This window comes from Micropterus dolomieu, linkage group LG06, assembly GCF_021292245.1.
Source record: "Micropterus dolomieu isolate WLL.071019.BEF.003 ecotype Adirondacks linkage group LG06, ASM2129224v1, whole genome shotgun sequence".
Taxonomy (NCBI): Eukaryota; Metazoa; Chordata; class Actinopteri; order Centrarchiformes; family Centrarchidae; genus Micropterus; species Micropterus dolomieu.
Window position 1 is genome coordinate 2,503,496 of NC_060155.1, and position 24,683 is coordinate 2,528,178.

Genomic DNA, 24,683 nt, shown 5'->3' on the forward strand with positions numbered 1-24,683 from the left:
GTACAACCACAATTCCACGGCACCAAAATACTGGAGGTACCAGGCCAAAGCCGAGAACACGGTACTCTAAAGGGGAGGATGAGTGGAAGGAGGGGAGCTGAAGAGTGGACAGAGTCCAGCTGGTTACATAGTATCTTACGCCCCCCTTCCCCACTCCCCTCCCTCCCATTTCCCCCAAATTTTGATATTCTGACATCCACAGAGCAGAGGGTGCATGTGAATGTATGAGCACAGGCCTTTTGTGGGCTGAGATGGGAGTCAGGTTAAACCTCTTGACTGTATGAGGGAGAGGGATGATGGATGCGGAATGGCAAGGCGTATGGCTGACACAAACTCGTATCAAAGTTCAAATACTACAGCAGAAAAAAATAAAAACATAACAATAATAATAGCAATAATCATCTGCAACGGTGGGAAACATCTCCAGGTGGTTGCTCCAGTCCTCCTCATTCAACAAATCGTCATGATTACAATTATTATTATTATTATTTTTATTATTATTATTATTATCATCATAATATGGGCGGGCTAGTTAATTTCATTTTGATTTTTTTAAATCTTAATCGTCGTTGAGTTAGGTACTTTATTTTTTCATTTCCGAAAAGAAGCTGTCCATTAATCTTGAACTGCTACGGTTTGATCCTTGCTCGGTGCCTCTGTGGCGTTCGCCTCCTTGGCAGGAGGCTCAGCGGCTGGTGTTGAACTAGGGGCTGCGGCGGCCTCCTTTGCCGGTGCGGGAGCCGCCGCTGCTGCCTCTGTGGACTTGGGGTCAGGAGAGGCAGCAGGGGCTGCCTCGGCTTTGGCTTCTGGTGCCGCGGGGGCCTCAGTCTTTTTGGCGTCGGCCTCATCTTTACTCTCAGCAGCCGGGGCAGGCGCTGCGGCCTTAGCCTCAGGCTCCTTGGCGGCAGGGGCCGATTCTTTGGCCGGGGCGGGCGCAGCTGGTTTCTCCTCAGCCTTGTCGGGCTCTGCGCTTTTAGGCGCCTCTGTTTTCGGCTCAGCATTGGCAGCAGGTTTCTCTGGCTCCTTAGTGGCAGGAGCTGCGTCCTCTTTGGGCGCCGCAGCGTCTGCTGCTGGCGCCTCCTTGGCTGCCGTGTCGTTCGCTACCTCCTTACCATCGGTGGCAGCCGGGGCATCATCTTTGTTGTCTTTCGGTGCTTCGCTCTCTTCAGCAGAGGCCCCCTCTGCTTTGGCATCCTTGTCTTTGGCCTTGTCATCATTTACGTTGTATCCCTTCTTCTTTTTGCTGAGCTTGCCTCCCATTTTGGATCTCTGGCCTCTGAAACAGGAAACAAAAGTAAATAGTAATTCATTCATTCATTATGAAGAAAATGCAATAAGGAAGCACATTCTACACAAATAAACCGAACAATGACTCGAATGTAAGCAAGAACCACAAAAATGAAGTGTCAAACACATCAGAAGCTCCTGATAGAAAATAATGAAATATCCCCACAATGACTTAGTGATGTTTCAAGCAGTTCTCCTCTTCAGAACATGATTTATGACGAAGGGCAATCTCACTTTGTGGTCAAAATGAATGATGGTATTTCACGAGCAGCCTCACGGTGTACAGACATTTCTGTATGAGGCAGCAAGTGCAGAATTTAACATGTCGGCATTAACTTTCATAAGGGAGCAGACCAAGAACAACAAAATGCTCATCAAAAAGCACCCAGAAATGATATGCAATAGTCATGCATTTATGGAGAAACATCTCTCATATTGCATTTTTGATGTATTATCTCAACCTGAACCACATGCACCTCAGAGAACCTCCCAGAATGCTATTTTCCACTTCCAGATCAGGCAAAGCTTATTTTAACATGAGGAGAGGAAACAGTAAATCAAGTTCAATGTTACATAGAAGGAAAACTGAAGAATGTAGTAATAATAGTTAGAATCAGTGATTCTGAAGCAAATAAAAAGAGACATACTCAAATAATCCATCATCCTGGACTTCATTGACTCTCTCATCTAGTTTCTCACCTCTCAGATCAAGAACTAATAATTAAGAATACAATAAAGTGCTGAGATGCTAAGAGCAAGAGGAAATAAAAAAATATGTTGCTGAGACAATACAAAATAGCACTTTTTACATGCTATTAATGTAGTGATTTTTTCTTGGAGACATAATTCCCATATACATCCTCAGTGAACAATCAGCACCTTCATTAGTGTGAAAGAGTTAAAATGACACTATTTGTAACAAATATAACTAACCTATATACTAACTATAACTTTAATTTTTTTAAAGAAAGGGCCTTCTGCCTTTCAACATAATATACTGCTCATTCATTTTCACTTCATTCAAGGAAACACTTAAATCACACATCAGATCTCGATGAACAAAATAGTTCTAAGTTCAAGATCTTTACTGTATATCGTATAATTCCCTGAGAACAAAATTATGTAACAACGGTCAGTGGAAACCAAAATCACCAACCAAGTGAGGGCTGGATTCAAAATCACACTGAAAATCAAAGTAAAAAACTGAAATCACAGGCTGATCCAACCTGATGACTTTCATCTAGGCAACTCATAATGTGACTCAGCAGTGTGTTTGGTCCCCACGTCCCTCTATGTACTCCCGACAACTTCTGGCCATGCTCCTGATGAGACGGCGGATGGTGTCCTGGGCATCAGTGAGCTCCTGGAAAGTCTGTGGTGCTATTTGGTGGTAGCAGATGCACCAATACATAACGTCCCAGAGGTTCTCAATTAGATTCAGGTGTGGGGAATGTGAGGGCCACCAGCGTAAGATCTGATAGTGGCTCTGAGGATTTCATCCCAGTACAGCAGTCAGGGTACCATTGGCTTGCACGTGGATATCTGTGCAACCCTCCAATGATGTGCTTCCCCAGACCTTCACTGACACTTCATTTGGACCAAAACAGGTGACACTGATTCACAATCACTTATGCTTCCTAACTGTACAGATTGATATCCCTGAAGTTTACTGACATGATGTTATACTGTGATGATTAAGTGGTTCCTTAATCGGTATAGTTTTTATCATCACCCCCTAATCCCCTCAGTGCTGAACTTCCAGGTGGGGAGTGACAAGGTCAGAGCTTTGATGCCACATATACATATATACATTCTGTACATATATGCATTAACTTAAAAGTTCAATTCAACCAAATTATGAATAGATATTTGCCTTCTTACTCCTAGTGGCACTTAGCCATGAAGATAGTGTAGTTTTTCTTTGTCCAGATTTTGAGACCTCTCTCCTTGCAACCCAGGACGCATGACACAAACCCTGGTCACAGGTATCAACGTCCTAAGCTTAGCCTAACTATTCAAGCTAACCATCCCTCTGTGACATCTGTGTGGTACAAGAACATAACACTTCTGCAGTATGTAGGGGTGGGAATCTCTGGGCACCTCACAATTCGATTGCGATTTAGAGGGCTGCAATTCGATTATAAAACAATTATTGATGTATCTTGATGCAACATTTTTTCTATACAGGATCCCTGGATAATTACTAAGCATTTCATTTGACCATTAAAATCCAAAAGAAACATCTCCTAATTAGCTTAAAAGCACTAGTTTGCATCCCTAATTTACTTTATTAACCTCAGCTCCATGTTCCCTCATTTCATTAAAAACCAAACTGAAAAATAATTATCAGGATGTACGACATGTATACAGGACAGAGCTGAACACCAGTTTAGTCTAAGCTTGTGCCTGATGTGTTCAGCCCTTGACTAGTAGTTTAGTTAGGAATGACATACAGCTGATAATTAATATTACTTTGTAAATAATTTAGGGAACGTTACATAAATAAATAAATATTTTAGCGTCTTTCACGGGGCCCAAGGACGCTTTACACATAGTTACAGAACAACAAACTCATTCAGGATTGAATGCCTGGGTAAAGAGCTGGGGCTGTGATGCTGAAGGCTCTGTCCCCAAAAGTCCAGAGTCTGGTGTGGGGGACAGAGAGCAGGGGAGATGTTAGCTAGCGCTAACAGCCTTCACTTTTCCAGCCGTTGGGGAAACTACAGACTTTTATTAATGGACACACAGCGACCTACGCTGCAAGTTTACTGCCAGACTGGAACTTACTGCTAATATTTTTCCTCCGCTAACTTTCACCGTCACGTTCTGTTAAAATCATCACTTGCGCACTGATATTAACGATTGTGTGACATTTTAGTGTGGTGGTTATTCATTCTGCAGCGGTGACAAATACAGGGGAACACTGGTCTCTCTGTTGTGCGCGCTCCGCAGACGGTCGGGCGCTGCATTTCCGCGAGTTCCGCCTTTTTTTTCGTTCCGTCAACATTACGTTATCAATTAACATTTAAATAATCGATTTTTAGACATTTGTTAATCAATTCATCATCTTCCACGTCTGCATCGCGATGCATCTAAGAATTGATTATTTCTCCCACCCCTAGTAGCCATAGTGTTGATACCCCAATGTTTAAATGAGAAAACCATTGTATCATCAACAAAGAATGATTTTCTTAGCAAACTGAATGGAATCCTGGGATCTGTAGAGGTCTGTGTAAAGAGACTCTGAAATTGCATTTCATATGATTAGGAGCTGCGGGTAAACAGTCAATGTGCAGGTAGATAGCACTGTGTGTAGGCAGGCTCAGCACACACACACACACACACACCTGCAGATTCCTGGCCTACCCCTTCAATTGAAGCATTTTTTCATGGATATCACCATCTGTCTGCTTGATGGGGGAGAGGACTTCAATACCACAACAAATCAGGCTTATTAGGAGCAAAGACTCAAGACTCAGTACAATTTGTTGTTTGAAATATGAAGTATGTTTGCTTGATGCTTAAAACTGCCAAAAGCAACTTGGCAGTCAATACTACTCATTAGGAAATGCCAGAGAAAAATGTGCTGTTTATGTGTCAAATTCTGCCTCCAAATTCCAAACTGCTGCATTCACTGTAGAAAAAATAAAACCTCAAAACTAAAGATAAGTTTTCCAACATTAGCAGTATTTACAAAGAAATACTTAAAATGTGTATTTACTGTCCCTAACACCCCTAACAATCTTAGTTAGACTAGACTTAGACTAGAAAGCACCCACAGAGCACATACCTCTGCCTAAACACAATCCTCATAATTATCTATTTTATACTATAAAGTGTGTTCAATCCACTCTTGGATTGGAAGCTGCATCTAAATGCGCAAAGTGACAGACAACCACTTGCCTTGTCAAAAATCTTTACAATATTCTGCTAACTAAACACACCCTCCTTGCTTTCTAAGTTTTAGTAAAAGTAAATTGTGCATTCTGGGAAGAAAATGCTACATTTAAATATTAATCAATTTTTATTGTTGTTATTCTCCATGATGTTTTCCCACATAAAATGAGTTATACATGTATGAGCAATAAAAATAACTTGAATAAGTCTGGTCCCCAGTCTCAGGGTCAACAAGCACACCATTATTTTGCTAGTTGGCAGGGCATCTCAAAGTGCAAACGTTATAAAATGGACAATATTTGTTCTCTTGGCCATTTAAAAACAGTTTCAAGCTATTGTAAAGGACTAAAAGAGTATTAAGTGAATGAAAACAGAGTAAAATGTAAAATCAACATATGAAAAGCATTTTTTTCAAATGTGGTGATTATTGTGAACTAACTTCACAACACCTTGAGATTATTCTCGGTTGACACTCAAAATCATCTGTTTGTTCTGCCATCTGTAAATGAGAAATCTGTCAAAATGTCTCCTGAAAGCAGACGTGACCTTTTCCTCTCAAACAAACCAGACCACTGAGAGATTCTGCTGGCTACTCACAAATTCGCCCTGTGAATGGGACAGAGCTGGTGGTGAATCCACTCAAAATGCTAATCACCTCGTCGCCACTGACTGAATTACTCGTCTATTCATGCAAAACTCCCCTGAAAGTCCAACAGTCGGTATCTGCCAGGGCCGCCGTTCCTGCCGCAGCTTTATACGGGCCACAATGGAGGTCTCTCTGCTGCATCACATCATTTGACTCCCAGCTTGTGCTGCCAGTACAATGACTCACAATCATCTGGGCAGACAATGGCTTCTTTTCAACCAAAGGCACGCTTTCTCGCTGCTGGGCGTGTGGTTTTAGTGTTTCAAGAGCTGGGGCAGGGCTGAGACAACCTGGAGAAAATGCTCTGGGTTGCACAAAAGACTTAATTTAACCTGCAAACTACAGTCAGTGAAGCACAAAAGGAAGTCTGATCTAACAGCTGTGAACTTCCAGCATCACTTCATTTGTACGATGGTATCAGTCCCGAGGAAAAAGACTAGTTTAGGTAGACGTATAGCTGACACTCCAACCCAAAGTAACTTAAATTTGGGTCAAAAACAGGTTTTCAAAATGTCATTAAATTAGTCCAACAGAAGCATAATGTTAAATGCCTGTAGACCACTTGAAAGTGACAATCAAGGAAAAGTGAAGCCTTCACAGCACAGAGAAAACACTACAACTATAAAGCAATGAGCCCTGTCAAAAGAAATTCTCCAACTTGCCGTTCCACTCACTTCATTTAAAATTAATTAAGTTCAATGGATTTTTTGACCTTTCAAACGTACCCATACAAATTTGAAATCACGTGTCTCAATCCATTATTGTACATAGTTTCATTGTTGTAAAAAGCTAATCTTCTAACTGTGTAAATCACTGACCTCAAGCACTATAAAATCAGTTCTTGTTTCCTGACGGAGGTTGATCTGTGATTAAAAAGATTTCACCTGCCATTGACAAATGTGTCCTTTCATTTCTGACCCTGCACAGAAACCCCTGCATTTCTTTCAAATTGAATACGACAGTGTTACAGTGTGAAAACATACAATACACGTTATGAAGCTTAGCACATACACTGCCCCAGTTTGTTACCTGGTGGTGCTGTCAGAGGTTTGCCCAACGTTAGTAGCTCTGATCGGCTGTTTGCAGGAGTTGGGGAAGTTTGGTAGTGGGAGTGGCCTTGGAAGGTAATGTGCCCAGTGCATTCTGGTTGTTGTAGTTGTTCTACCTTTTGAGCAAAAAGAAAACCCACAGCCCCTTTTCTTTGTTTTCTCTGGTCATGTAGCACCAATTTTAAAAATATGTGTGTGTTTCTACTACTTCTAGTCCAGTCTTTTTTCCAGCTGTGAAACACCCCTTTTAGGTTGGTTTTGTTTCGTGAGGCACTGACAAACAATCTATTTTGTGATTTAATGTTGAGGACTTGTTGCAATTGAATGAGTTTCATGATTAGATTAAATGTAGACACTACTGGGACTCCTTTAAGGATCTGCATTCAGTTTTTAAATGCAATCTTTACAGACCTAGTTTCCAAGGTCCATTTATTTTTCATGAGAGTGCACATACCATGATTAACACCACCTGCATTTTTTTCTCCTGTTTTTTCCACTGTGTTCAGCAGTTGTCTCCCTTAACCACCGACTCTCCAATCTCTCAACCCTGCAAGCTGCTGAGTTAACAAAACACATGATTGATAACAGTGGTGTTCACCGAAAAAGGATTTATGCAACATTATTAATCGACTATCAAATTTGTGTCTGGCAAGTCGGAAGATGGCAAAGCGGTTTAAGATGAGCAAAATTCCCTGAAGGACCAGATGGCTGAGTTCTCTTCAGATTTTTCTCAAAGTCTCACTCTCTCTGGCGAATCATCTGTCACGCCTACACACCAACACCATTGCTCGGCTGGGCTCTCTTTTCCTCGTCTACTCGCTACACAACCCGCCTCCAACTTTCTTCTCACTGCAATAATCCCTCCATCATCACTCCAGCCTCCCCTCCTCTCCATGTCTTTGCTCTCATCTGCTTCACCTGCAGTGTTTTCTGTCCTGAGTGTGTAATTTCAGTCCTCCTAATTGCTTAACCTCCCTACTCTGTAGCCAGTCTCTATCTCTCTCTTTATATTTTCTTTGGCATGTCTAAATTAGACTCTCCCTCCTGGGATTATGTTTCTCTTTCTGTTTCAGTCTGTGGATGCACCTTCACTATCTATTCTCTCAGCTGGATCCTCTTTTTTTCCTAATAATTAAACAAAGTTAAAGATCCTATGTGCACAGAATATTTGTGATTTAAGCTGCACTTACAAATTATTTCATAATAACAGTGGGTCATTTGACTATGTGTGATATTTGTTGCTTGTATCACTCGACTCAGCAAGTTGCTTCATCTCTTTGAAGCATTTCTAGCATTTGTTTTGGCTTTACAGCCCTCAACTTAACTGTTTTGGTTCAGTCTCAGTGCTCTCATCGGTGTCATTTTCCAGCAGCAGCAACAGGCAGCTGTTTTCAGCTAATAAACTCTGATAAACCCACAGTACACTACCTGCTCAGCACTAAACAGCAGACAATGAAACATAGCGAATTGCTGATGAATATATAGGAGCATTTAGCAGCAAAAGAGCCAGATATTTTCCTTTGTCGTTCATGACGTGGACACAGGTACAACTGCTGAATGTGTACATAGGCAGTTGTTTGGTTTGCCACAATATTATTCAGAAAGTAAATTTAATATAAATTAATGCAGCTTTAATTGATTTTTATCAAGATATTGTTTTACACAGTGATAATTGCAACCTTACAGTATTAAAAGGTTACAGTGTGTTACAGATATTTATGTACTACGATTTTACTTTACCCAAAATCCAAAAGTAAATTGATTAAAATTGCTGAATTTCAGTAAACAAAGTCTACAAAGTTCAGCGCCTAACGTCACTTCACCCTGCCATTTGCCGCAAGACAACAGAATTTCAAGATCAATGATTGGATTTTTCTTAAAGCAATACTCTCTGATTCATAGTGTGTCTCCATCAAAATGTTGGAAATGCTCCATTTGACAACAAAAAATGAATAGATATTTAATTTGTTTAGCTCAGACTATAAATTGTTCTTTCTCCTCACATTTTGTCAAGATTTAAGAGTTATGTGTAAATAGTGCCCAGACACCATTCCTCTCTGTCAATATACGATCTCTCACATTTTTTGGGGTCAGATTGTAAGCCCTTTCTCCTGTCCCTCTGGTCAGGCAGATGGCGGTCTCCAGGAGGTCTTGGGGTCTCAGTAAATCCCCAGCCTTGGAGCAGTGGAGAGCCTGCAGCCTGGCAGGTTCTGTGTTCCTGCCATCCAAGATGACACGTTAAAGGTTAAAGCTGTCACTGCCCAACTCCCCGTCCTGCTCGGACACACTCTACTTCCATGTCCGCTGGAAAATCAACTCGACTGCAGAAAGCAGGAGGAGCTGCAGGAGCACTAGCGACAGTTTGGTTTCGGAACTGAGGAACCAGATGAAGATCATGTCATGAAAAGCTATCCTCCACATTCGTGTGAAGTAAAGTAAAACACTTGCTGCCGAGCTTCCACTCACTCTTCTGAGTCTTGATAAAAAAATAAAAGAACAGACCTGCTTGGATTAGACTTGCGTGTTCTGTGTTTGTCTTCTTAATACTAGATTAACTACATTGGTCTTACATTAGATTTCTTCACAATACAGTGCTACGCATTTTTTTTTGTGACTCTCTTCTCCTATTCCACCCACCCATGGATGGGGAATCAATCAGATTGAATTTATTCGATTTATGTTCTAAGGCAGTGGTCGGCAACAGGGAGCCTGCGGGCAAGAACCGACCCTCCAGGAATAATATCTGGTCGTATTGCTTTGATAGCAGAAAAATTAAAAAATTGATAAAAATGTAGTATTGTCACTCCCCACTCCCTGCTGTGCTGAGCTTGGCCTGTTTTTGTGAGGAGAATCAGACGAGGTCAGAGCCTGGACAGCAAACAACAACACTGCACATTATTATCCATTCCACATTAGTTGGCTGACTAAAATGATGTCATCACCACATACATTTTCTTCCTGCAGGAGTTTAGATTGTGTTGTTACTGATCGAAACCAAACTCAAAATACCTTGCTCAGGTAGGCTGTGGTATTGCTTCCTTTTAAATCTCCTGTGGATTCTGACTAAAGTGTAAATTATACTTCTGCGTCAAATCAGGCAAAGCCTCTGCGTAGTAGTTACATTTTTGAAGAGGTGCACGCCATCGTCGAGTCGATGCGGACCGTAAGCACTGTGACTGGTCGGCTGGGTAGCCTCGTAATGCTGGCTGTAACACGGTGGATCAATATATTGGTTAGATGTCTATATCAATATATAGACATCTAACCAATTAGAATAGTGAATGTTCTCATCTGGCTTGATGCATTTTGGTCCCTGACTGAACCTAGGGGAACATGCATCAAGTTTAAATGGTAAATAGTCTGTTCTTGTATATCACCTTGCTAGTCTTCCAACCACATTCACCCTTTCACACACATTCATACACTGCTGGAACAGCCATCGGGGGCAATTTGGAGTTCAGTATCTTGCCCAAGGACGCTTTGACATGCAGACTGGAGGAGCCGGGGAATCAATCTTCTGATTAACAGGCAACTCGCTGTACCTCCTCAGCCACAGCTGCGCCATTTACCAACTCATTCACTGATTCAGACCAGAGTAAACAAACAATTAAGTTTGAAAACACCCTTAGTTCCTGACGGAGTTCTCTGTCTGTTTTTTTTAAACCCAATGAGACCTTTTATGTGATCCTGGCCTATAATAAATAAATAAAAAATGCGTCACTTAGTTCTCAGAAACATTTTGGTGGAACGTGGTTTTCACGGGACACTGACAGAGATAATATCCCATTTTGAAATCTAGCCTCCGGCTAAAAACAACACAGTTTCACCTCCTGTGTCACAGTGACCTTTAAGCAGTTCTGCCTTATCAGAGTGTTACTGAACCCATCTACAGCCACTACATACCAAGCTACTTCAGCTGCTGCAGCTCTCTGTTTCAGCCTGGCTGGTGTAGATTTAGTTTCTATCTGTGCTTAGTCAGTTCTTCAACTGACCAAAGCAGCTGTCAGATTAATAACGCAACTCCAAAGCTTCACATAGATGTGTTTTCCAGCTTTTGAAGCATGCAAACCTAGACAAAATGCAAATAAAAGTGCACAATTGCATGGGTGCCTAATAATACCTGAACAAATACTGTTGTTGAATACTAAAAATCATGTATACCAGATGTATTTCGCTCTAGGCTAACTTGCCACTACCCATCATGCTCTGGTGGTATTACTCCTGCAAATTCATACATATTTAGTTACTTACTAGTCCTAAAGTGAAACCATGGCTACTTGTCTAATTAATTGGGTTCTAACAGGTTCTGGATTTACACACAAATGTGACACTGCTCTTGCTGTTCAGGTTTCTGGACTTTGAAGTGAATCAGCGCAGCAAAATGTTTTTTTAAATCAGTTCTGAAAAAACTCTTAGTTAGCTTTAGAGGGATTTTATCATGCTTTACAAAAAAGCACTTCTGAAATTCATGTTTTACTAATGTCAAATGACAGTATGAAAAAAATAATTGGAACAGTTGAACATTTAGGTAAATAATCTTATTTGTTTTCTTTCTTAAAGCTAGATGCAAATATTGATATTGTATGACTGATAATGTGGTTCGCTTAGCTTAGCATAAAGACTGGAACAGGGAGACACAGCTAGCCTGGCTCTGTCAAGTAATAAGTAATAAGTTAAAAAAAAACAGCTACCAGCACCTCTAAAGCTCACTAATTAAATTGCTTGTTTAACCTTTACAAAAACATAAAAGTAAAAATGATTTGTGGCTTAAGGAGAGTTACACACAGAAACTATTTCTTGATGAACAACAGTTTATTCTTTGCACTGTCTCCGATATACAGCCCAGTTTGCCAGATGTGGTCACCCCAGTTTTATTATTTTGATTCTGGTCTGTCTAGGCACCAAACCTGGATACCTCACAGTGACAACAAGACCTCAGGAAGCAGCACGCTGCTCTGACTGTTGTCCGCCAAGAAACAGTTCCAGCCAAGCATGAAGCTTCCGGTCAGAGAACTGATGTGAACGCGGAAGTCCCTTAAACATGCATTCTATCGAACGGCCAGCAGGCCACCCTTCAGGTTGCAAAAAGAAGTCCGGTTCCATTAGAAATAATGGTAAAATGACCGCAAACTAGCTAGCTCCACACGGAGCCGTTGGCTCCACAGACTTCCAAATATGGTCACATCCGGTGCCGCTGGTTGCAAAAATTCAACATGGCGGCGCCTTATAGGCCAAACTCGAGGTTTCAAAACGGCAGTCCACAAACCAACGGGTGACGTCACGATGACTACATCCACTTCTTATATTCAGTCTATGGTTCCAGCACAGAACTCCCCCATGGTGGTGGCGCAATGGATAAGATGCCCGCCTTTGGTGTGAGAGACCCAGGTTTCAACCCCCACTGGGACCCATCCACCATTGTGTCCCTGAGCAAGACACTTGACCCCTAGTTACTCCAGAGGTGTGTGACCTCTGACATGTATAGCAATTGTAAGTCGCTTTGGATAAAAGTGTCAGCTTAATGTAATTACAAATTGTTGTTTTGATCTCTCGTTTTGTAAAGTATGATGTAAAATTGCTACATAAATAAATGTAATATCATTTAACTTAACACCACCTCATGATCACTGAGAACAGTGATATGAAGGACTTCAAGAAGTAGTTCAGTGAGGTATCTGCCCTGTCTGCTCCCAAAATGAATGTAACACTAATTCATAACACAGGCCTAAAACTTCCTCCCGCTGCCACATTGCTGGCTGATTTAGGATGAGTCTGGTTCACTAAACTGCAGCAGGCGAGTGCAGGGAGCTGAGCGGACATGCTGGAAAACTGGAGCAGAAAATTTGGCCCAATCACACGCACACACAGACACACAAATAAGAAAAAACCTTCTGCACTGAGTTGGAAGGAATGGGGGGGAGCAGAGGATGCTGGGAGGTGGGAGCTCACAGTCAACGGAGGCCGATTAGAGATATTCAAGTAGCTGAAATGACAGATTGGAGTTCATGATGATTGTTTTAGGAGGTGAGACTCTCACATTGTGCTGGTATGATTTTCCCACAGAAGTATGCTATTTTAAAACACAGCGCTCCCAATGTTGGCAAGCCTTACGCCATCAGAGCCAAAGATGATGCAAAAGAATTTTCCCCAACCGTTCCCACCACATATTCTACACTTTTATTCCACCCTGAAAACATAGAGCTGCTATTGAATTCCAGGAGTGGTAGGCACAAAGTGTAGCATCAGTGGAAGTCAGTACTGGTCCCCTGTGTCAAAGCTAGCAGCAGGACTAGCAGCTACAGCTATTTCTGTCCAACAGTAAACACTTTCAGTCTACAGTGGCTTCCAGCTGTGTGAAGCTAATTTCATCCATGTGTAACTCAGGATTAACAGGAGAATAAATGTGCTTGAAGCTGCCACATATATAATTGTGTGTCTCAAATGTCTGCTTCCCATTAAACCATACCTTTCTGTTGCAGAGGATACAATGGTACCTTTACACTTTTAAGGATAAAAAAGAGGATATGAGCAAGTAAAGTAATTATACAAGTTAGTTATACCTGGAGTAAAATATTGGAATAAAGATTGTGATTTTTTTTGCAGAGCAAAAACAGGTCTTGTTTTATGTTTGGTTTCTAATATGCCATATAAATGACTGTATCTGTGGTCAGTGAACCAAAATTCATCAAGTAGAATTTTTTTAGATTTCATACTGTGTGGCTTACCACAAAGTTAAGACACTAGAAACCATTACCGTTAGTGCCATATAAAATATTTAATGATTAACATGAACTGCTGCTTTTTTTCAGAAATTTGAAACTTGCAATTGCTTTATTTAACACAAATCCAACTAGTACTGGCTTTATTTCCACTATAAGCTTTTGTCAATGTCTTCCAAAGCAACACATGTGTTTTCTGATCTGCCACCTCTACTTTAGGTTTGGGCAACTAAAATTTCTTAATTAAGGTTAGTGAAAGAAGGTAAACATCAGTCATTTTAAGCATTTGATCATTTACCAATGCTGTTGTTTTTCTGGTGAGGACAGTCTCTAATTTTGTCCAATGCAATATTTCTGAAAACAAGAGTCTACAGCTGGAGGCTCTATGAGGCTGTACTTAGGCACAGCCGTGCTTTACGCTAAATGCTAATGTCAGCATGCCAATACGCATGGTGACATTTAGGTCATGTCTGATGGGAATGTCATTGGTTGGCAAGTGTTTGGAAAACCAAACTGAAATTTTGACCTGATGGTGGCGGTAGAAGAAAAGTCAGGGGATCCCCACATTTAAAATGTACTTCATGCAATCCATTTGTTGAAATACTTTACTCTAACGAAATGGTTAATCGACTGTTGGCTAAAATGGTAAAAGTGGAAGATTGCTTGCAAATTCAATTCAATTCAATTCAATTTTATTTATATAGCGCCAAATCACAACAACAGTTATCTCACAGCGCTTTTCATAAAACTGCAGATCTAGACCGTACCCTATGATGCTATTTACAGAAGCCCAATAATTCCCACCAAGAGCAGCACTAGGCGACAGAGGCAAGGAAAAACTTCCTTATGATCAAATCAGAAGAATTCTTGCAACAAAAAAAAAAGATTGAGATGAAATTGAAAGTTTGTTAATAGTTGTTAGTATTAGTTCACTTGTTTTTTATTTATTTGGCTTGTTTTTAATGTTAATAAATATTGGTACAAAGGAAGTAAAACAGTTTTGCTAATTAAAGTATCATGTCAAATACTGAAGCAGAAAGTGATCTAAACAAAGTCGTCACTTTGTTCTGGAGAGCAACCTAATTACCCAGAGTACACACAGACTGCCCACTGCTTATTGTGGCCTCAGGCTGAACACACACACACACACACACACACACACACACACACACACACACACACACACACACAATCATGTGCATTTAAACAAATGCTAAGCACACATACACAGGCATGGATAAACACACATACACACACATTCATTGGTGTATTCATTAGAGGATCAATCCTCAAATTGACAGAGTTTGAGAAAGCTTCTGGGCTAGAAATGGTTATTGATCAGTGCCGTGCGACCACAGAGAGCCGCTGTGTGTTCAGCTGCCGCTTACAAGTCAGAGGACGCACTCAGCAGAGAGGAAAGCCAGCGAGACACTTTTTACTGAGACGTTTATTACTGAATACAAAATTGCTGAATGCTTTGTTGGCCGCAGAGGAAACCAGCAGCAGACAAAACAAAAACGAGAAGTGAAAGGGATTACGTTCCTCTCTATGGATTCAGTGACATTTCACTCTGCAAAGTCCTCTCCTCCTCAGACGCACACATTACCTCCATGTCTGCAAAGCTGGCAGACGTTTGTCTGGATGGAATGTCATTCACCACAAATGCTCTGCTTCTTTAAATTTCTGAGTCAAAACCACTTTTTAAATGAGAGAGGGAGCTCCTTTACGACCTTGGAAACAGCGGTTTGAGTAGTTATTGTTATCGTTAAACTACCGTTTTTAGAATTTTGTGACTAAATACCTTGAAATTTGTATATATATATAAAATAGTTGACTAGAAAATAATTGATGAAGTGGAAGTGAACATTTTCCTGCTGAGTCAAATGTTTTATTGGATAACTGTAAGAGACTGTGGTAATAGGAATGAGGAACTCAAAAAACAAAGCTGTATTTACTGTAAATTGTCATTGTTAAGTTTGTTTATAGTCAGCGTAACATTGTGTAAGAATGCACAAGTTTCATCAGAAAGTTGAACGTTAACGTCGCACATCAGTATTGTTGCCACAGTTACCTTCAAAACAGTGGTAAAACTGTTGATCAGAACCACAGTCTCTAGTTTTCTGGAGCAACAGTAAAATACTGCTATTGGTAGTAAGGGATCTGAGCTCTACTTAACAGAGTGGTTCAACGTCTTCCAACAAGTGTCCAGCCATGACCTAGGGAATGCCAGGAGAGATAAAAACTCTAGGTCCATAATTTGTCAGAAAATGTCTGATAAAGGATATATGTAAACCAATATCAGACCCAACACTGAAAATAAAGCCTTGTATCTTGACTGATTAATTAACAATGTTAGTTTTCTGTTGCTGACATAATTTCTTCTCTCCGCTCACCAACCTGCAATACTTTGTCATTCCATCTTGATTTATTGTGAAACAGAGCGAAGCTTCTGGCCTTGTCTCTCTTGTAAAATGTTAAAACAATTTTGTTGTTGTCTGACACATCCAGGTCAGACTTTCAGGCTCTGTTAGGTGATCGAACAGGTGCTAGCAAAGCTTCAGCAAAATACCCACAATTCACTGCGTTACCTGTAATCGCCAGCAGCTGATGTAACTGGCTGGTGTCAGTCTGTCATCTATGGGATGTTCTTCCACTGAATTAATGGTTTCAAAAGTATTTAACAAAGAACATATTATCCTATTATAGTTACACTGTTTTCAGAGGGGAGATCGGGTGTCCTGTGATGGTCTAAATGATCTATATGATTACTCACTCACAAAAAGTGTATACATTAAGCATGAAAATTGCTATAAATTTTTTATTATTATTATTTTGCATGCAACGTATCAACTACAAAATGATCAGCATCAGTTTATGCAGACAGAGAAAATTATGTAACTTTTTTCATTCAATAACGTGTCCTTTGCTTCTTTAATTGTCTTTTACAGATTTTCAGGTAAAGCTTGATTGCTATTTAATCTATATATTTATATACATAATAATTTAATTTGGAAAGCGTTTATAAAGTTGGAGAAACATTTTAACATACAAAGTCCTCATTATCTTATATTTTCTCATAATCTTAGCTTATCAGTTCTGATCTGATCTGTTTTCACTGCTACTTTTTCATGTTTGACAAACTGTTGTGTTCATAGCGGCCATCCACAACATCGTTTCTTTTTATTCTACCACTGGAGGGCACCATAGTCAGGAAAGCCCACAAATTTTGGCTTTAACTAAGCTACTAATAATACAGAAAAGTATTGACGCTATGTTAAAGCAACTTCCAATAAGTAAAAACATTACTGTGGAGAACCAATTTCAATTGTAGCTCACTAGGTGACAAAAAAAATAAAAGCAGTATAATAAAAAAAAGGCACGCCCGTAACCTGCTGTGGTTAATGTGACTGATGGGACTATGTTCACTGCCTCTGCTGTTTTCTCAGACAGATAAGAGACTAAGGGAGGCCAGGGACGAAGGCGGTGGCTCACTAGTGTACCCCAAGGCCAGTCTAGTATTTACATGGTCCCAAAACTAAAATAATTACCACTTAGACCAGACTTGCCCAGCAGGTCCTCTCAGACAGGATTGAAATTTACTGAACTTTAATAGCAGTTGTTGAGTTGGATCTGATGGAGCTAAAGACAAGCTGAACAGTGCACTGGAACAGGAAACATGGAGAACCTTTTCACATGACATCATAAACCACTTATATCAAAATTCTATTATCAAATGTTAGCAAAGACTTTTGTACACATCAAACATTAAACTACATAAACACTACCGAAGCATCAGGCCTGACAATTCAATTTCTTTACTTTCTAGCAGCATATTGCAGCTCAAAGGTTTTTCTTCTCAAACTGAGTTCAACTTCTTGTTAATTTTCTGCTGACGCTTCCTTCCCCTATTCCCAAACACAGCTGTAGCACCATGACATTTTAATACACTGATGGTGGAGAAAAAACTGATAACTATCCCTTCCTGAGTTAATCACAATGAAAAAACAATTGAGCACATAAAATCTGGATAGAGCAAACAAAAGGTTCTCCATTTTGAGGGAGCAGCAACGTCACACTTCAAAATTAGATACATGAGTCTGTAAATGCAGTTTTGTTCACACGACCAGGCGTCCTGATGTCACACTTGACTAATCCACAATGTAAACATGTTTATGGAGAAGTATTGTTACGTAATGTGCATTGATGTGACTTTCAACCATCAAAACGTGTGAAATGAGACTTTAATGATTTAACAGTTAAGAGAGCTGAGAGGGCCTTCTGAGAAGACAGGCGTCTTCTGCACATCTTCGGAAACATGCAGGGTGCCACAGACTTTTTAGTTCTTTGTGAATTACATGAATACCACAAATCGACCCCCCATTTCAACACATTTCCTGATGGATATGGCAGCGACAGAGAGACTTCAGCTCTGAAGTTGCTTGTATGGATCCAGTCTGAGAAAGTATACACAGGGGTCAACCTTTGGTCTCTGAAACTTTGTGATTTCAAGTTAATGGTCCAGGTGTGTGTTTTGTTCTAGCTCCTCACACCTCATCCGGATAGCGTTGATTGCAAAGAGTAGCAATAGATCTTCATCAGCAGAGCTAGCATAGCAGAAAGCATGTAGCAAGGCTAGGTTTGGAGAGTCTATCCTGATATTATCCTTACTGCACATAGAAAGTATACTTTGTCACGTTTGCTTTAGAAATGACTTAAAAGAATAATTGATTGCCAAAATTGTTGCTATATATGTTTTTCATGGCACTGTTTTTTTTCTGGAACTTCTGATGGCAACCAGAGTTTAACAGGAAATAACGTAACTTCGAATCCAATTAAATTCTGCTCTTTTAAGCAAGAATCTTTCCCTTGGAGCTTCTCACTCAATTTTGCGTTACTCTTGATGGTTTTTACATAATAAACCTTGTTTCTGACTGCATGTTTGTCAAGCAATCTACATGACAAAGTCCAGCTCTACACCTTTAGTTAAGGCAAGCACCATTATGTGAGCAGCACTAGCTCTGACACCTGTTTTAACCCATACAGCAAACTGGGAGATAAGATGAGGGACTCAGGAGAACTCACTGCACAAACATGAACTTCAGAGGTAAATATTGAACTTTTCCATGGAGCGGGAGTTCAGTCTTTTAGAGCAAACAGGTCGGAGTTAACAGACCGTGGGGCTTCCCTTTATCTTAGACAAATATGGAGGTGAGGAATGCCACATATTCATATTCTTTATATTATCTCATTCTAAATTTCTATGTAGAAGGTTTTGAGAAACAGTAGTTATTTTTACTTTTAACTCCACGAACAATATACTAAAATATATTTAAAAGCCCATTCAACAAGAAAACTTATTTCAGTTTGCCATCTTGAGTCAGTTATTTCTCCAGTTTAGATCCATCACTCCCGCTTCTGTGGAGTTTTATTTTTGAGCGTTTCGTGCCACATTTCCTAGTGATGCAACTTTCTCAGAAGAGCTATTTTCACAGGCCGTAAAGATGATTTCTAATGGTTTACTCAAGCTCACTGTGAGTGACTATTCACAACACACCACGTAGAAAAACACAGATGTCTGTGCCACCCAATAGTGAAAAGTGGTTTCAGTGTGGCTATGCTTACGAACATTGTTTTGCTTCACTACTGGATGGCTGAAAGTCTGTTTGTTATGATGAGCAGCAGTTTAGAGGTGAAAACAGTACTGATGCGATGAAGCAGCTCTGAGTGGACTGTGTGAACTATAAAAGTCCTCGTTAACAGACGAAGCTGCCAGGATGATGAGCTGAACGGCTGACGAGAAACACCTTGATGTGTTTTTTACTTGCGTGTCGGCATGATTTTCATGCAACGCATCTCAGTGGGCTCTGCATAAGACCTGGTACATTTAATTATGAATTATGTTGCTGAGACATGCATGCTATATCACAAGTAGTTTAAGGTGGCTTTTTCTGTGACTGAAAAAACTCACCACAGTGTCACCACAGTGTAATTCTAAAGTGTTTTTATTTGTGTGTTTCTGTTTGTGCAGGTTGAGCTCTGCATATACAACATGTGCATATCCATATATTCATGAGCAGCACATGGCAGATGTGGTTAAAAAGAGAAGGCTACAGTGCAACCAACACAGAACTACTGTTTATTGGCAGGAAATCAAACTCTACCATATCTCCTCACTCACACACACACACACACACACACACACACACACAAGCACAAGCTGCAGCTCACAGTTCATAATATGTCTGATATTAAGGAGGAACTGTTCATTCCAACAGTCATATCATGCCTATTATGTCTGTTTTATGTTTGTTTTTCATCAGGGTAGCTAGCATTTCCGGGTTTCTGGTATAGAATGATGTTTGAATGTGCCACATTTAACCTGGATACTGGTGTGCATGTAAACACACTAAATAATGACATATTTGATGAAAAGGTCAGCGGAATTACATGTAACATATTACATGTAATTTTTTAACATTCTTTGTACTTATTAAAATCATCCATCCATTGTCAACCGCTTATCCTGCGTACAGGGTCACGGGGGGCTGGAGCCAATCCCAGCTGACATCAGGCGAAAGGCGGGGAACACCCAGTCCATCGCAGGGCTTATGAAAATCATTCATTCATTCATATTCAAACAACCTGTTCAAGTAAATCTAAAGCTCTGGCAACATTTCTGTATGCATTATACATGTTTGGAACCTGATTTCTGTTATTACATCAAGGTATGCAAAGCAAACGTGGCAGAATGGAGGACAGTGCTTGGACAATTACCTATATTTGATAAAAGTAGTAATAATATTTGCAAGCCAACAATCAAAATGATTAAATGTCAGAGAAGACTAATGCAAATACGAGTTTTGACCAAAATATAAGAAGTGAGCGTTCCCAGGTTTGGATTAATGCACCACCTACACGCAAACATTTGTGGCTGAAACACAGGCCACAAGTAAAACCTTCAACTGTCATTAACTCCTATTTAATATTAAAAAACATTTGTCACAAAGATATCTCTTGCAAACCTCATCTACATTGACATTTGGAAGGAAAATAGAACTATTTCCTTCTTCTGTGTTGTACTGCAGCAATAAACCAATTACAACCCACTCTAAAACAAAGCTACATGTTGTTCTTGCAATTCAGTGCCAGTTGAACGGTTTGATTTGTGGTTTTGTAGTGCACCTACAACGTCTGCAGTTCAGTGTCCCCAAGACAAACGTTGAAATGCACACATGTACCCTCACAGTTAAACTACAGCCAAATTCACGGCCATCCACTCTGTTGATGCAGTCCGATTTAATTTAATGCAATAATAGGCCGCTGTTTGGCTGGCATCCATTTCTTGGGGGGCCTAATAGAAAAAGATCTTTGTCAACCGGCCAAAACCATAAACATAAATAGGTAGGTAGGTAGGTACAATAAACAATAAAGAATCAATTATGAAAAATGGTAAACAGAAATAAACTATCATCACTGGAACAGTGCTGAGGATGAATTAGAGTTTAAGAGTCTGATAGCTTCCATAAATACAGTAAATGCAAAGTAAACTAAAAAGGTTTCTAAGATTTTTGAGACCTGCTTCGTTCATCCATGATGAACTCTGCAAAGTGCACAGATGGCAAAACCATCTGCAGCAACGGAGGTTTGGTGTTTTTTGGTAATGCTTTCATTCTGTGATCTGTGATGAGCCTTCGTGAGAGAAGTCATCAGCAGGCTGAAGTTCCTCTAGTGCTCATTAAAACCCCAACTTCTTGCTAAATATACAAAGTCAGAGAAACAGTGGTCTCAATGTCTAATTTCACTTCTGCTAATTGTCAGTCAGCGGCGGTTTAGAAAATTGTTGTTTGATTTAAAAGATATTAAGGCCTAAACATGGTAATAACGGGGGGTTTGTCTCATCGATCAGTGCTACTGCTTGTTCATCCCACCTCAATGGTGAGTTGTTGGTGAAGACATCTGAAGCACATTTTGTGAATATTATGGTGCCACATCAGATTTGAATCACCATTAATGGATTTATTGGCTACTAGGGGGCAGGATAACTCCACAACAAGCTGACAGTTATACTTATCTGACATATTATACTTAATTTCTTATGGCTAATTTGTATCATGGTCTGCCTGTTTGAGTGGTATTTATTTCCAATATTCACTTTCTTTCCCTTTCCACCAACTCCTGAAATGTTTTCTGATGTTTTGTGCTGGCTAGGTAGTGTCAGTGTCACAGAGTAAAAAGAAATGAGCTACCTGCTGCTGGAATCAGGGTTGATGAGAGCCCTGAATCTGAACCACAATAAGTGTGGCAAAACAGTGAGCTGTCAGGTTTGAAAACAAGCGTCAGTGTCTGGAGACCGGAAGAATACATTTGTGACTATAGGTGAGAGTTGTAGCAGTTATGTGCGAAGGAAGGATGTTTACAGTGACTTCACCTTCCTAAATATTTTAACAGTGAGTGTACAGTTGTTAGGTGAAGGATTTTCAATCATACTGTCAGATTGTCTGATCACTGCACTTAGATAACAAAGGCACAACTGCGTTGTACTGAACACCTACTCTAAAGACATAAATTAACTTACTTGTTACGAAAAAATATGGAAACGAGCACTACCACCCTGTAGTCACTTAGATAATCTACTTATTGGTCACCTGCTGATTTTCCACCTTCATCAATGAATTAAAAATAAAGCTATGTTCTTCTATTTCACGTGATCTTTCTAAAAGTGTCTTTTTATCGAAAGTCCAGGTGACCTAGGGGTTTTAGATGCTGACCATTCAATTACAACATCCTTTGCTCAACTCCAGCCGTCAGTCAGTTTAGATGAAATGACTAAACTGACTGCTCGTGTTCCTATGCTGCTGTTCAGCAATAAATCTGTTGAATAAAATGATTTCATAACTGAGACGAATTATGATAAAAACGACCCAGGTTGTGAAAGAAAATGGAATATTCCCTCAATGGTGTAAATTTCCGAAGCATTTCAATCTTGCTGAGTAAAAATCAGCACTAGTGATTGAATGTTAGTCTGTAAATACTGTACTTCTGTGTGTGTCTGTGTGTGTGTTCTGCCTTTGTGACGACCATTTTGACTTATAGACCTTGAGAGTGAGGACATTTTTAGAAAGTGATGCTTCTGTTCCAGTCATTTATGGCGCTTTGTCTGGCCCTCACTTCTTCAGAGGACTGTTTGAGGGTTAATACTTATCTTTAGGGGTTAATGTTAGAATGAGGCATAGGTTAATAAAGTTAGGTTAGGGCCTTAGTGTTGACATTAGTTGTAGTAAGCTTAAGCAAGTCAAAGCATCAGTATTTTACAAGAAAACCGTGGCATTCATTGCCATGGTTATAAATTGTGCAGTTGAAATCAAGGATAAGTTAGAACATTTTAAGATGGTTTGGACGCTGCAGGGAGATTCTTGGACATGCCGGAGAAGAGCTAGATGTTAAACTGAGGGAAGGATTTGTGCTGTGAAAGGGATCAATTTGGGTGAATAATGTAAATAGTTCACACTGGGAAACTGTTTAACCCAGCAGGTGGTGGTAATGCGTTTATAGATGCCAACTGCCATAGAACTCTACAGAAGAAGAAGAGAAAAGCCCAATTTATCTCTAATTTTTGTTTGACAGAAAGAAAAAAATTGTTTACTCTAGCTGATGTGTGACCAACTTAATAAACAGTTTCCTTTGTTGACAATCAAGATAAAAAAAAAAGCTACACTTTACTTTAAGTCTTGTCCCATAATCATCTTACGACCATTTAGATGAGGTTGGGAACCACAAAGTTAGGGGCTTGAGAATTCATTATTCCAGTGAGGTTCCTCACATGGGTAGAAGTGCAAATGTGTGTGTGTGTGTGTGTGTGTGTGTGTGTGTGTGTGTGTGTGTGTGTGTGTGTGTGTGTGTGTGTGAGTGTGTGTTGTTGAAGTTAGGAAGTGATTAAGACCAAACAGTAAGCAGTTTCCACTCCTCAGTATGACAATCTGCAGAAGGCCACGGAGGCATCACTGACGCATGTGCTCAAACACACACACACACTCACACACACACACACATGCATACAGAACAACTTTGGTTCATGTGTGCACGGATAAACACACACATTGTTTATTAATGAATGATGTGGACAGTGTGTCTGAGAAATATGTGACCTCTGACCAGCCCAGTACTCTGCACACACACAAACACACATACACACAAACACAAAACCATCCGTCAGCCTCAAGGTTGCTGTTACAGTAAGAAAACAAGAAGGGGCCCTGCGTTGCAAAATGTAAACTCAACCAAACATTCACATTAAAAGAGACAGCACAGCTACAAAAGTCTGCAGAGGAAGAGGAATTAAACAAGCTTGGACTTTTCTTTAGTGAGTCGGAGATAAAGCCAGAGGTAGTTGTTGGTTGAAGATTGACCTGAAAGATCTGCAAGTTTTTAAATATGTTTGTCCATTTACATACTGAATAAAATATATATGTGAAATATATATACAACAGTGTTGTCTGCAAAGTAGTTAATTTAGATTAGATTAGATTAATCTTTATTTTCAGTGGTGCAGATCTAATGAAATGCACTTAGCATGTACAGTGTACTAGTAAATGAACTAATATCAGATTATGATATTGATTTATTTGGTCTTACTGAAACCTGGCTGGGTGATGGAGAATATGTTAGCCTAAATGAATCCACCCCTCCCAGTCATATTAATACTCACATTCCTCGAGGCACAGGCCGAGGAGGTGGAGTTGCAGCTATCTTCGACTCTAGCCTACTAATCAGCTCTAAACCTAAACTAAACTATAACTCATTTGAAAGCCTTGTTCTTGGTCTTTCGCACCCAAGTTGGAAATCACTGCAATCAATTCTTTTTGTTATAGTGTACCGAGCACCTGGCCCGTATTCTGAATTCTTATCTGAATTTGCAGAGTTTTTGTCAACTTTAGTCCTTAAAACGGACAAAGTTATTATTGTAGGGGATTTTAATATTCATGTGGATGTTGAGAATGACAGCTTCAGTACTGCATTTATCTCTTTGTTAGATTCCATCGGCTTCTCTCAGAGTGTTCATGAACCGACTCACTGTTTTAACCACAC

General features: G+C 40.0%; 1 protein-coding gene across 6 annotated transcripts in view; it reads right to left on the minus strand.

The window, feature by feature from the left end:
• Positions 1-6: 6 nt before the first annotated feature.
• The window catches only part of basp1 (brain abundant, membrane attached signal protein 1), a 52,040-nt gene continuing 27,363 nt past the window's right edge, over positions 7-24,683 (minus strand). The window contains exons 1-2 of one of the 6 annotated variants that reach the window (XM_046051067.1): positions 6,860-6,952; positions 7-1,276 (exon numbers count right to left, since the gene is read on the minus strand). In XM_046051067.1, the coding sequence (XP_045907023.1) occupies positions 616-1,260 (645 nt within the window). In that variant the 5' untranslated portion in view covers positions 1,261-1,276; positions 6,860-6,952 and the 3' untranslated portion in view covers positions 7-615. Of the gene's footprint in view, positions 1,277-5,781; positions 6,012-6,648; positions 6,671-6,859; positions 6,953-24,683 lie in introns of those variants that run through there. The other 5 variants (XM_046051071.1, XM_046051065.1, XM_046051070.1 and 2 more) reach the window with 5 other exon arrangements.